The sequence below is a fragment of the Spermophilus citellus genome (genome assembly GCF_964194105.1).
Source record: "Spermophilus citellus genome assembly, chromosome: 10".
In the NCBI taxonomy this organism is placed as follows: Eukaryota; Metazoa; Chordata; class Mammalia; order Rodentia; family Sciuridae; genus Spermophilus; species Spermophilus citellus.
In genome coordinates, this window is record NC_138197.1 from 26807356 (window position 1) to 26820680 (window position 13325).

General features: G+C 49.6%; 1 protein-coding gene across 1 annotated transcript in view; it reads right to left on the minus strand.

The window, feature by feature from the left end:
* Positions 1-6944, minus strand: part of CACNA2D4 (calcium voltage-gated channel auxiliary subunit alpha2delta 4) — a gene marked incomplete at its 5' end in the record, with an annotated part of 108020 nt that extends 101076 nt beyond the window's left edge. The window contains 4 exons of the mRNA XM_081310768.1: positions 1174-1233; positions 1763-1879; positions 3421-3502; positions 6769-6944. Coding sequence (XP_081166894.1) covers positions 1174-1233; positions 1763-1879; positions 3421-3502; positions 6769-6944 — 435 coding nt within the window. The remainder of the gene's footprint in view (positions 1-1173; positions 1234-1762; positions 1880-3420; positions 3503-6768) is intronic.
* Positions 6945-13325: the final 6381 nt, after the last annotated feature.

Here is a 13325-nt window from a genome sequence, read left to right on the forward strand (position 1 = left end):
CCCAAGAGAAATAGAAGACACGGAGGACACAGAGCCAGAGAGAAGGAAATGACTTCAGTCAGAAGGATGTGAAAGAGAACTGGACAAACTGGTGGCCAAGTTCAGGGTGATGTGGGGACAACACATGTCCAGATAACTGGAACTGAGGACACTTCAGAGTAGTTTTTGGTGTAGCTTGTCCTGATTATTGCCAGGTTGTCTGCTTGGTTTAGTGTGGGTCAAAGCAGAGTCAGAGGCAGGCAGATAGAGATTCAAGGAGAGATGGAGACAAAGAGCCTCATCAGCACCATTAGTTTTCTTCAGGGTGGGAAGGGTGCGGGAGACCAGAATGGTGCCCGGGTGGCCCTGTGCCCTCAGCCTGTGGTTCCCATGTCCCTCTCTGAGGGACAGTGGTCTTATTTCTGTCTCTTCCACACAGTGTGGGAGGGTCCACTTGGATTAGTACCCATAGATCCATAACCAGCCTGGCCTCCCCATTTCCTCCATACTACAGGGTTACACCCTGCCACCAGGGCTATTACTGCAACACCCCACACCCCTCCAAGCTCCAGCTCCCAACGCTGCAGCCAGCATTAACTTTCTAAAGCCCATGTCCAGCCATGTCTCCCCCAGCTCCAGGCTTACCATTCCTTGCAGAAGGAAAACCAGATCCTGAGCCTGGCATTCTAGGTTCCTACCATATCTCCCATCACCCCTCCAAGGCCATGTTCTGAGTCACCTTCCTCTGGACACAAAGCAGGCCACCCACTGCTTCTTTTCGGTCTTCTCTTTTCCCTTAGCCTAACGACTCTCCTCCAGGTCTTGCCTGCCCAAATCCACACAACCTGTGGCCCAGGCCTCGTGCAGCCTGCCTGCAGGAGTTTCTGGTGGCCCTCCCTCATCTAGTCCTCATTCTCCTGTTGCCTGGTTGACCTATCCTTGTGGACTGGTCACATGCCTTCCATGAGAGCAACGTGGACTGTGAGCTTCCTGAGGTCAAGACTATGCCCACTCTTGAGCTCAGGGCTTGGCTTTGCCCATGGGGGCGAACATTATGTCTTACAAAATGAGTGGATCACCACTCTACACTCCACCCCCGTATCCAGTATCAGACAGCTGGATCTAGTCACCTTTGGTGGCCACTAGGTGTGTGGTTGTTAAACCCTCCAGTGACAGCTCTGGCAGAGGACTTACCACCAGAGATGCGTTGAACTCATGGTTCAGGTCTGCCTCCTCAGCAGCCTCCACCAGATTCTAAGGGACAGGAAGGCAAAGGGGACAGAGAATGGGTAAAGGGGGTCATGGGTCCCTAGTAGGTTAACCATAGGATCACCATGTGCCCCAACAATTCCACTCCTAGCTGCTACCCGAAGCCAAGCACCCTTGCTTTCCTCCTCTCCTCTCCTTTCCCTTCCTCTCATTCCTTTGGCCATGAGGAACCACTTTCATGGTCCCCAAGTGATCTGGGAAGCAGAGGTACTCATACTGATGGGCCCTGTGCTAAGGAGACTTTGTCACCAGAATTCCACCAAGCTTAGCTGGGCCAGGTAGGAACAGAATGTCTCCAACTCTGGCATGAAGTGTCTGCTTAAGGAATCCTGGTTGGTGTGAACCAACAGATACAGCAGGGCTTGAGAGGCACAGGCCCACACTCCCCTGCTCAGGAATCAGACCATCCCAAACCAGTGTGGTCTCTGAAAGGACTGATAAGACCAGCCACATCCTCTGGGAAGCCCTGAGAACAAAGAGAGAAGAAATGGGGCAGGGAGGTGGGCTGGCAAACCTTGACAGCTTCGACCTTCCTGCGTAGCATGTTCTTCATGTCCTCCGAGAACTTCCTCACCAGCTCCAGGCCATCCACCTCCTCGATCTGCAGACTGGACTCCACATCCTTGTATTTCTGCTCAGGGCAAAGTGGGAGCAATGGGCACACTTTGTTCTGTACCAGGATGCTTGTGCCTGACCACAGGAGGCCTCCACCCTCAGAAAAGCCTGGTTCACTCAGCTGGAGGGAAGGTCAGGCCCTCTCTTCTTTGCATAATAGCACCAATAATAATAATAATAGCTGCCTCTTTTCAAATGCCCTCGGTCAATGAACTTGACCAAGGTCAACAGCCATCTAGCAGGGCAGCCTGGATGGGACCAAGGCTCCCAGAATTCCATGCCCACTGGAATGGGCATTGAGGATCACTGCCTGACAAACTGTCAGTGAGCCCAGGAGAGCCTGGAGAACTGGGTTCAAATTCACTTTCTGGGCCCAGGAGAGACCATTTCCCACTGAGTATTCATGAATGCCTGTTTAACTAGCTCTGCAGTCTGTTGGCCCTGTGACTTTAGGCAAATCACTCAGTTTCCTCGCCTGTAAGACTGATGTTTTCATGCCTTAGAGAATGCTCTAGAACGTGGAGTCTCTAAAAAATGTTTTTACCTAAAACTGTCACACAATTACTGCTCTGTCTTCCTCACCTGGGGCTGGAGGGTGCAAATGAGAAAAACAAATGAGTTGGTGTTTGCCACATAGGTATTATGAGGGGAAGCTGGGGTCTTAGCTGTCATTGTGGGGATGGCAAGTGGTGGGGGGTCCAAGTACTGTAGGGGAGGGAGATAAGAGAGCGAGGACTGCAGTGTGGTCACAGGCAGGCATGGAAGCTGCGATTCGGCATCACTTATGAGATGTGAAGATGCCTCACGGAACTGTGGTGAGAAATCCATTGTGAACATAAAGCTCTGACTGCATGGGAATGATAGAGAAGGTGAGCTATTATTAAAACTGCTCTGGGAGTTTTAACTCCTAGAGAAAAATGAAGTTTCTTATTATCTGGCACAAGGACAGGCTAGCCATACATCTGCACAAAAAGAACTGAACAGATAAAAGATGGAGGTGCTGCAGCCCTGTCTCCTCCACGAGGGCTTTCTGCCTGTGGGCTCAGACCACTGCTAGGGCACCACGTGGGCACTCCAGCTCCTGGACATGGCTGTGGGACTGAGGGCAGGAGGTAAGGACCACTCTTTCTGCCCACCGGCTTCTACCTAGGGCCCTTGCACTGCCCTTTGAGGCTCCGCTGCCCCCTCCTCCTGCCTGCCTCCCTCTATCATGTGTTAGACCTGCAGCCAAGTCTGCCTACAAACTGCTCCCCTTCGTTTTGAGCAGCCTTTCTGCCCACCCAATGAGGCTCTTGTGGGTTTAGTTCCATGTTAACATCAGCTTCCCAAGGAGCTGACTGACCATGCCACCATACTGTCCCCGTTGACTGGCTCTGGAGTTGAGCAAATTATTCACCTCCCTGGGCCTTGGTTTCCTTATCTGAAAATGAGGAATTTGGACGAGATGATCTCCAAGACCCTTCAAAGTACTGACATTTGAGGACTCTGCTTCTCTACCAGGGAGGAGACCTGACTGACTGCCCTCTGACCTTGACCACCCCATGATCAGTTACTGACCTTCTGCAGCAAGAGGGAGCCGGAGTATCTGGTCACGGTGTCGTATAGGCCCCGGCCAAAGGTTTCTGCCCACAGCTTCACTCTGCCAGGGATGAAAGTCAGTGTGTGTATGCAGCCCTCCAGGTACACGCATGTGCAAAGCAAGTGTCTCACACGGACACACACGGGACACAAGCACATAGAAATACACATGATACACACAGAAATCCACACACAGGTATGAGTATATACACACACACACACTAACACACACTCAGAAACACACAGAGAGAGAGCTCTTGATCCTCTTCCTGGCCCTGAAGCTGCAGCCCTGGCCAAGGCAGAAGACTGGAGAACCCACCAGGGCCCAGCAGCTGCACCAGGGTTCAGTGACCCCCGCTACTTGGCTGGTTCTCCTGCTGAAGATCACAGGACCAATGAGTGTGACCCCACGGCCTTGCGTACACACAAGGCCTGGGGTTTTTTTTTTTTGTTGTTGTTGTTGTTTTGTTTTTTTTAGTAGAAAAAGGGGAGAGAGGAAGGGAAGAGGTGATGCACAGGTTCAGGCAGGGTGGGGAAGACCCCAAGAACAAAACTGGAACTTCCTGGGCACAGCTGCGTGTCTCCATGAGCCATTTATACTTGTGTTTACTTACTCAAGGTCACTGGGGACCACTGAGCCTTCCTCAAAGACAGCCTGAGGAGAGGGGCTGGGGGGAAAGGCTCTGGGTGGCTTCCCTGAGGCCCAGGGCAGGGCAGGCTGGAAGGGTGAAAGGAGGCCACACCTAGGTCTTGGGTAAGCTGCCAGTGAGGAAACCCTGACGTCTTCTCCACTCTTCAGAAGTACGCTGGGATCCTGATATCTGGGAAGGTCCTGAGGTTCTCCAGGTGGAGCAAATGTGATTGGTCTGTGTGATTATTTCAAGATCAGCATTTAATCAGTGACTCAACCAAAATTTATCGAGGTCTTATTATGTGCACAGCCTAGGGTCACACCACAGTGCAAAACCTTCACTTAGGAGACAGCCCTTCCCATATATATAGCATAATACAAATTTGAAGGGGGTCCCATGGAGCTGGAGGAGTGGCAGTGATGGTAAGGGAAGATTTCCTGGGGGGGGGGGGCATCTGAGGTCAGCGTTATGAGCTTTGGTAGAGCTTAGCCTGGCAAAGAGATTTGGAAGAGGATTCTAGGTAGAGAGTACAGAAGAGTTTGGAAGAATAAAAAGTGATTCCAAGTTTCCAGCTTGGATTGTTGAGCTCATAGTGGTATCACCAAATAAAATTAAAAACATCAGGAAGATCAGGAGCATGTTGGGAAGGCGGATGGTGTGACTTGGGTTACAGGGCTGTGGAGTGACATTGGGTAAATTGTGCACTGCCCAACTCCAGACGGCACCAATCCCGTTGTATATTGAAAGACATGAACTTGAGGTTTAAAACCTCACGTGATGTCAGAAAGAGATGTACACAGGCATTGGAAATGTGAGTTTCACAGACAGGATTGTGAGCCAGTCAGTACATGAGCAGAAATTGCATTCTGAGGGTAGAGGAGTTTTTGCAAGGAGAATGTATAGCATAAGAAGATCCATGAAAGATGCCAAATGTTGGGGAGTGCCAACAATTTCAGGGGCATGCAGAAGGAAAGGGGCACTTTAAGAAGACAACAAGTAACTCAGAAGCCCCCAGGAAACCAGGAGAGTGTGACAATATGGAAGCTGGGACTTTGGGGTTCAATAAAAGTGGGTAGCATCTGAAGCAACGGGGTCCTGACAAAACTTAGATTTGGGAGGGCGGGCGGTGAAGACTGGAGGCTGAGTGGAGCTTGACATGAGCAGGGTGAAGGGTCTTTGGGGTGGGAAAGATTGAAAAGAAGAACTCAGCAGGAGAGAGAGGGAAGATCCAGGGGAGAGGAGGGTGGGGAGAAGGCTGGGAGGGGGATGTTTGCAGGCTGCGATCTCAGTCTGCTGTTGAGTTTCCTACATAGACCGCCTGCCCTTGGGTTCTCCTCTGCAGAGAACTGGATTCCGGCCATCTGGACTTGGCCCTCAGCCCGTTCCTGGAGTTTGCCTTCTACTATTAATTGGTGTGCATTCTGGGGATGCAAAGTATTAACAGCTCCCCCAGCAACATCAAAGTATTAACATCTTCCTCAGCAACGCGCACTGCACCGTTGTAGAGCCCGGCAGTGGGTGTCATGGTAAAAAGCAAACCCAGGCTGAGTTCAAATTCTGGTACTTGCATTTACTGGACTTGCAAACTTACAAGAATATCTAACCTCTCCCAGCCTCTGTACCCTCAAAAGCAAACTAGAAATTATATCACTCATCTCTCTGAATTGCGGAAGGGATTACAGGAGTCATGGGTGAAGCACCTAGCACAATGCTGGGCCGAGAATAAGGAAGGAAGGGGATACCACTTGAGGGAAACCAAATCCACTGCTACTCAAGATCAAGTACAAACTCTGTGCATTGTTTGGGCTCCCCCATCCCCACCTCTGTTCAGGCATGTATTTGGTAACTGGATGTACTGATAGCCTGGCTGTCATGTTGGGCTCAGGTGGCTGGACTTAGATGTGGACTGGGCAGTCAACACGTTTAATCTAGAATGCTCTACTCCCCACGTGTAATGGGAATTCCTAGGACTGAAAAATAAACACTCCAGGGATATCACACAGTGATTTATACCAAGGTGTGAATGACTGACACTAGAGTCTTACCTGGAGCTGGTCTTAATGGTGGGATATAGAATTAAGGCCTGGAAGGAGGCAGAAAGTCATAGAAAGGGAAGAATGAGGCCACAGAGACAGGAGTGTGAGTCAGCACACGAACAGAAATTGATATTCTGAAGGCAGAGGGACTCTCTCAAGGAGAATGTCTAGCATAGAAAGATCTGTGAGGGATGCCTGATCCTGAACACACCACCTTCTGTTCGCATGAGCCATTCTGTCGGTTTAGAACTGCCTTCCCCTTTCAGGATGTCACATTACAAGTTTCCCAACAAATCCTCTGGGCAGCCATGACCATCTCTTTAAGGGTCTACACAGCACCCCTCCGCGCAGCCTCGTCAGGCGGCCATCCTGGAAAGGGCATCAGCCCTGCAGGGGCTGGACCTGCGACTTGCCATGCTAACGAGGTCAGAGCCGGAAGATCAGTTCTACGCAAAGCCATCAGACTCTGGGGACTCCAAAATCAGCAGAGATTTGGGGAGGAGAGGAGGGCAGGGAAGAAAAGGCCTTGAGAGCAAGACAGTGGGCAGGAGCAGCCCCCAGGAGAGTGGAGAGGGAAGGGAGTAGAGGAGGGAGGGGTGCTGTGGGGAGGAAGGGAAGCATAAGGGGTTTTCTGGGGTGAGGCTGAACTTGATGCTTACGTTTCCAGAGGAATCTTGGTCTGACCCCACGTGGGGGCCAGAGAAGTGCTGGACAGCAGCAGCCACAGGATGACTGTGGTCTTCTGCAGGAAGGCCCAGGCTCCTGGCTGCTGATGGCAGGGGGCCCAGTTGTGTGTGGAGCCAGGGTTTGGGTAGAACCTGGGTAGCCCAGGCATGGTGATCCTGCTGGGGTCAGGATAGGGGAAGAGGAAAGAGCAGCCCCAGCCCATCAGGTCTCTGGCCTGCCTCCCAGATCCCTGGGAGGTCCAGAGCCTTGGGACTGCAGGACCCTGCAAGCCTAGAGGGCTCAGCCTCTCAGCTGGATCCTGGTAGGGGAGGGCTGCCCCACGACTACAGAGGAGCACACCTGACAGCAGGCCTCCTGGAGAGGTTGTGACAAAATGGGCCTCTCTAATCCTCTGGCCTCTCCTCTAATCCCTGTCTGACAGCAGAGAGGGGGGTGAGCAGAAGGTGTGGGCAGTGACCTCAGCAGGATTACCCTGATCTCAGCTCATTCCATTAGGGGCTGCAGCATATCCTTCTGCTTTAAAGAGGCAGACCTGTACCAACAGAAGAGCTTCTGGACCCAAGAGGACCAGGATGCTGTGAACCCAGCTAGGGGACAAAGGAAGGGCAGCTGGGTTTGTACAGTGGTCTGATTGGCCAAGACTGTAGCAAACCTTCTCTTTGACTTCAGAGCAATCCTAGGAGGACAGAAGCATCAGCCCTGCTTGGCTGGGCCTCCGGAGGCTCTGGGAGCCTGAGATAGGGGTCGGCTCATGTTTCCAAGCCTGCTGCCTTTGGGCTAGGTCACTAATAAGGTAATCTCTGGGCCCCCACGCCCCACACCTTACTTGCTCATGGCTCTGGGAAAGGGACAGGTTTACTGTGAAGCTGATAATATTTTAGGTCCTCCCTCTTGCATGGACTCCTCCCTTTCCAGGGAGTTCCTACAGTCAAGTGTTTTTGTAAAATTTAGAAAAGTCAGATAGTTTAATCACAATGAGTGAAGTCCCCTATCTCTGCTTGCTGACTTCTTCGACTTTCCTTTAGTTGGGTTATGTTTGTTTGAATGACTGTGGGCACTTGCACTATCCAGCTCAGTGAAAGTTGAGTTGAGGAAACACTTAATTTTGGGCTTAGTGGAATGTAGTTCGGTCACTCACAGTCACTTCCTTGTATAGACAAGTCATCTGCAATCACCCAGGACCATGCCCCCACCCCCAGGTCAAGTTGTATTGCGATGTAAATATGTTCTACAGCGCCTACTGCTGGCTATATGTGGTAGGTCAGGGGAAAATAAGGCTCCAGGCCCAGAGCAGAAGCTAGTCTGCAGAAACTCATCCAAAGGATCTGGTTCTCATATAGGCCTGACCAAAACAAGAATTCTCTCCCATTAGGAAAGGTTGAGATTGATGGATATAATTGCAATCACACCATACACTGGTTTCTTTTCTGATGGCAATTATGTAAAATAGAATTGATCAACATTTTCATGTTTGTGAAACTGGTGGTGGTACAGTGTGAAGTGAAGCCACACACTATGCATCCCATGTGCTGGACTGCAGCTTCTTCTTAGAGTGATTGATTTGTCTTTCTTGAGGAAATCTGGTGGTTCCAGCAAAATGGTACGCAAAATTGCCACCAACGCAGTAAAATGCTTGAAGAAGCAAGTGTTCTAGTGACAAAACTCCTACACATATTCATCAATAAGTCAATGTTGTAGTATCAGAGGAATCTGGTTACACAGTTATGTGGCTCAATACAATGTGGCAGTGATTTTAAAAATGCATTTGAATTGTTCCTATGAACGCCTTCATTTCAGATTAATGTTGTATAACATTAACATGTCTCAGGACTACAAATCATACACATTTAGTATAAATACTACAGAGGTGTGTTGGGCGGTTTGTAGATAAAAGAATATGTACTGTTTCTAGGCTTTGTGAGTTTTGGGGACTTCTTCAGCTTCTCAAAATTTGTAATTGGGAATGATTTTTTAAATTATAAATAAATTTTCACCCTTTCAATTTATTTATTATGGCAAAATTATATAACATAAAATTTGTAATTATTAATCATTATAAGGGTGTAGCGCAGTATTATTAAACACATTCACATTAGTGTGCAACAATTACCACCATCCATTTCCAAACTCTTTCATCTTATAGAACTGAAACTATGTGTCTGCATTTATACATTGTGTGTGTGTGTGTGTGTGTGTGTGTGTGTGTGTGTGTGTGTCTGGTACTAGGGATTGAACCCAGAGGCAATTTACCACTGAGCTACATCCTAGCCCTTTTTATGGTTTTGAGACATTGTCTCATATAGTTGCTTATGGCCTTAATAAGTTTCTGAGGCTGGCCTTGAACTTGCATCCTCTTTCCTCAACCTCCCAAGATTTTTGGATCACAAATGTACACCACCAGGCCCAGCTATATCTTTTTTTTTTTTTTTTTTTAAGAGACAGAGTCTTTCTCTGTTGCCCATGCTGGAGTACAGGGACTTTGCAGGCTATTCTCACTACTGATCTGTATATGAATTTTGACCTGCTCCATATGGAACTGCAACACTATACCCCTAAACAAGAGCTCCCCGTACTCTGCTAGCCCCTGAAAATCACCAAGTCACATTCTATTTTGTGGGGTATTTTTTTGTGGGGGGGGAGTACCAGGGATTGAACCCAGGGCCATTTAACCACTGAGCCATATCCCCAGCCTTTTCCAATATTTTATTTATAGACAGGATCTCACTGAGTTGCTTGCGGCCTCACTAAGTCACTGAGGCTGGCTTTGAACTCACCATCCTCCTGCCTCAGCCTCCTGAGCCACTGGGATTACAGGAGTGTGCCACCATACCTGGCACATCATTCTACTTTCTGTCTCTATGATTCTGACTACTCAATCTCATATAATAAGTGAAATCAGGCTGGGCACACTGGCACATGCCCAAGTGGGGGCATGCTAAACATAAGGGGTAACTTTTTCTTCTAACAACCCACTCTTAGGTAATCCAGTCCTGTAAGAGTGAGATCTCTCACCTGAGAACTGGCAGAACCCATTCCCCTGACCCAAGTACCTCCCACAGGCTCTACCTCCCAACCTGGCCTCAACTTGAGTTTTGATAGAGACAAAACCATGGGTGAGTCACTGCAAGAAGAGATGGCAAACTTGGATAGGGTACTTGTTAGGAGTTTAATAGAACGACTATTTACTATTTACTAAATCCTAGTGACTCAGGAGGCTGAGTCAGGAGGATCACAAGTTCAAGGCCAGCCTCTGCAACTTAGCTAGATGTTAAGCAACTTAGTGAGCCCCTGTCTCTAAATAAAAAATAAAAAGGGCTGGGGATGTGGCTCAGTGGTTAAGTGCCTGTGGGTTCGATCCCCAGTCCCCCTCTCCCTGCAAAATACTACTGAACTATACACATAAATCTTACATTATATGTATTTTGTGCTGTATGCATTTTACCCCAACTTTTAAAAAGAAGCAGGAAGTGGGGGTGGAGGTACAGCTGCCCAGTCTGGACCCCTGCTTTGTCTTCCAAAGCCTGCTTCCCATTTTTCAAACATTGATCACAACAAATCCCTAGCTCTGTCTGTATTCTAGCACGGCTTTGAAAGGGAAAGCACATTTTCAGATTCCTAAAGCCTTTAAATCATGACTCAGCCAATTTTTACGATTAACAAAGGAGGAAGCAGGAGCAAATCAGGCCATTAAGCAAAACACTGCGGTCTAGCGCGTGCCTCTCAACCGATCACAAAAGAGCACAGCCTGGATTCAGGTGATAAACAAGCACATCAGCCTGGCATCAACCTAGATTTGCAGATGCAGGGGGCTGCAGTGCAGCGGGCGGTGGGACATAAGCCTCCTTCTGCCTGGAGAGTCTGGGGCACATCAAAGTCCTGGGAGCAGAGGGCAGGGGGTTAACTTGAGGTGGGCCAGGCGGGCAGCAGCTGCACGCACAGACTGTCTGCCTAGGAGAGGCTTCCCGGGGGACCTGCCGGATCTATAAATACACGGAAGTAACCCCTCAGAGCAAGAGGGGCGCGCATGCGCTCATGGGAAGGAATGTCAGAGGAAAGACTGAGGCCGGAAGCCACACAAAGAGGGGGATGCTGAGGGGATGTAGGTTGTAGGGGAGGACCTGGACGTGCACAGGAGCTGGTGAATTTCCACAGCTCTCTGCATGCCCTCCACTTCCCAGCCCAGCAGTAGCGCAGGGAGAACTCCTGAAGAGGCTTTCAGGAGCAGGCTTTGAGGGTTAAGACCAGAGATGCCAAGGGGTGCTGGCCACAAACCAGTAGCTCCCTATTTGACCCACAAGTGAGCCCTGACCCAACTCCAGGTCCTGACCTGCTATGGGTGGGCCTGTGCAGACAGGGAGTGGAGGCCATGTGGCAATGTGACAATGTCCATATCAGAGACAGACCCACAGCTCCACTGTGGGACACTGTGAGGACTGGGAAGGCTGGGACCCAAGCCCAGGTCCCAAGGCCAGTCTGACCCAGTGGGCTTGGAGTTGTAGCACGGGGAAGACAGAGCCCTGCCTTGGGAAGCTGCTCAGCTCCCTTAATTCTAGTGTGCCTTTGGGCAGAGTGCAGCCCTCCCTGGGCCTCAGTTTCCTGATCTGTAGGTTGGAGGGACTTGTGTGCTGGAGTCCCCCACAGGTGGCCTTGATCTCCCTGCCCTGCTGCACATGGCCCTGTATCTGAGGAAGGTTTGCATTTGCTCAGTTCTGGTGAGTCACAAATCTTCTCAGGAAGGCCTATCCAAGTGATGGTGGCCAGAGAGAGGTCACCAGCAGTACTGAGAGCGAGGGCCACTGTGCTTAATATAATATAACTAGGATAAATTCTCCTTGAAGTCTTATTCATATTTATTATTTGCTTCACAAACTATGGAAAACGTGGGAACTTGGGGGCTCTGGCTTCAGGAGATCTGGTTTGAACACCAGCACTGTTCTTTCCTAACTCTGTCATTGAAGACATCTCATTTTTCTTACTTGTAAAACAGAGATGGTTCAACCTGTCTGCATTAGGCATCAATGTATTCTGCTTCAAATAACAGAAAACCCAACTAACTTACAGGGATTTGTTAAAACTAAGCAAGAAATCTGAATAGGCAGTTCCAGCACAGCTCATTTGGTTCAGCTGCTCTGGAATGCCTGCAGACCTTCTTTCTACCTTTCCTTCCTTTGTGTTCTGACTTTCATCCTCATGTTTGCCACCTCATTATCACAAAATGGATGCTGCTATTCTAACCATTACATTCAACTTCTCCGTGGGAGGTAGAAGAAAAGCCATGCCTCACCCCCTGCACCAGCATATGTATGTTTCTGAGCCACTGGCCAGAAGTGGGCTGTATGGTCACCATGAGCTGCAAGGTAGGCTGGAAAGACAGGAACAGGTTTACCCTAACTGCTTGCAGCCGGGTATTGTTATCAAGGAAGAACAGAGTGATGGATATTATGTTGCCAACTATGTCTACCTCACTCTCAAAGCTCTTAGCACTGGGTCTGGCACTAATGCATTCCCTATTATCATTCACATTTAAGTTCTCGTCCTATAAACACTAATGGGCAAACCTTTATTCTCAAGGCACTTTAAAGGGAGCTGGTAAAGGGTATCCCCTTCTTTTCAGAGGAAAAATCAAAGTTATGCAAGAAAGGGCAGAGACCAGGGCAATGACTCTTTTGCAGACCGCAGGGGCCTACTGGAGCCAGGACTTGCATGGCCTTTTTGGTTTGTTGCGGTGGAAGACCTGATTGCTAGTCCACACTGTGATACTAACCACCTGTGTGACTTTGGCCTTTCATCTCTTAATCTTGTCATCTATGTACAAGAAATGGTCGAGAGGATGGTCTGAGTGGTGGACGTGAGCTCCGGTGCTCTATGAAAATCAGGACGTTTGAGCCTCAGGGAACAGAGTGGGCTTAGTGACTGGGAGCGGGCAGTAAGCATGTGCACACAACAGACACACATGGGCACACCCATGCACACACACCACACGGTGCCACTTCAGACATGGGTATGCAACACACAGAGGTAGATGCAAATTCCGTGCATGTTAAGCCATCTGCCAAGAAGGGCCCCAGTGACACAGCATAAAAAGCTTGTCGAAGGAGAGGGAAGGATGAAGGACAGGCTGAGATCTGCTGGCCTTGGTGGCACCTATCACAATAGGCCGACAGGCAGAGTTTCCAGGGTCCTCCCTGCATACGATACAGAAAGGTGTGACTATGTCCATGCTCCTTGGAAACTACCTCCTTGGTCACGTCACTGGAAAGTCCAAGCCACTTGCACTTGCTGTATTTCCATTCCAGATGGAGGTCAGATGGCCCAGAGGAGGAAAAGCAGAGAGGCCTGGGAAGCCCTCTGGGAGAGACCCCTGGGCACCCCAGCAGTGGGGGAAGGAGAAGGAATTCCAGGAGTGTCGCTTCAAAATCAAGAGTCCCGCCAGCCTCGCCTTCACTCCCTGCCTTCTCTTGAACTTACACTTCTGTAGCCACAAATGATCAGAGCCCTGAAGAGGTGGGGGCACCCTGCAGGTGACAGT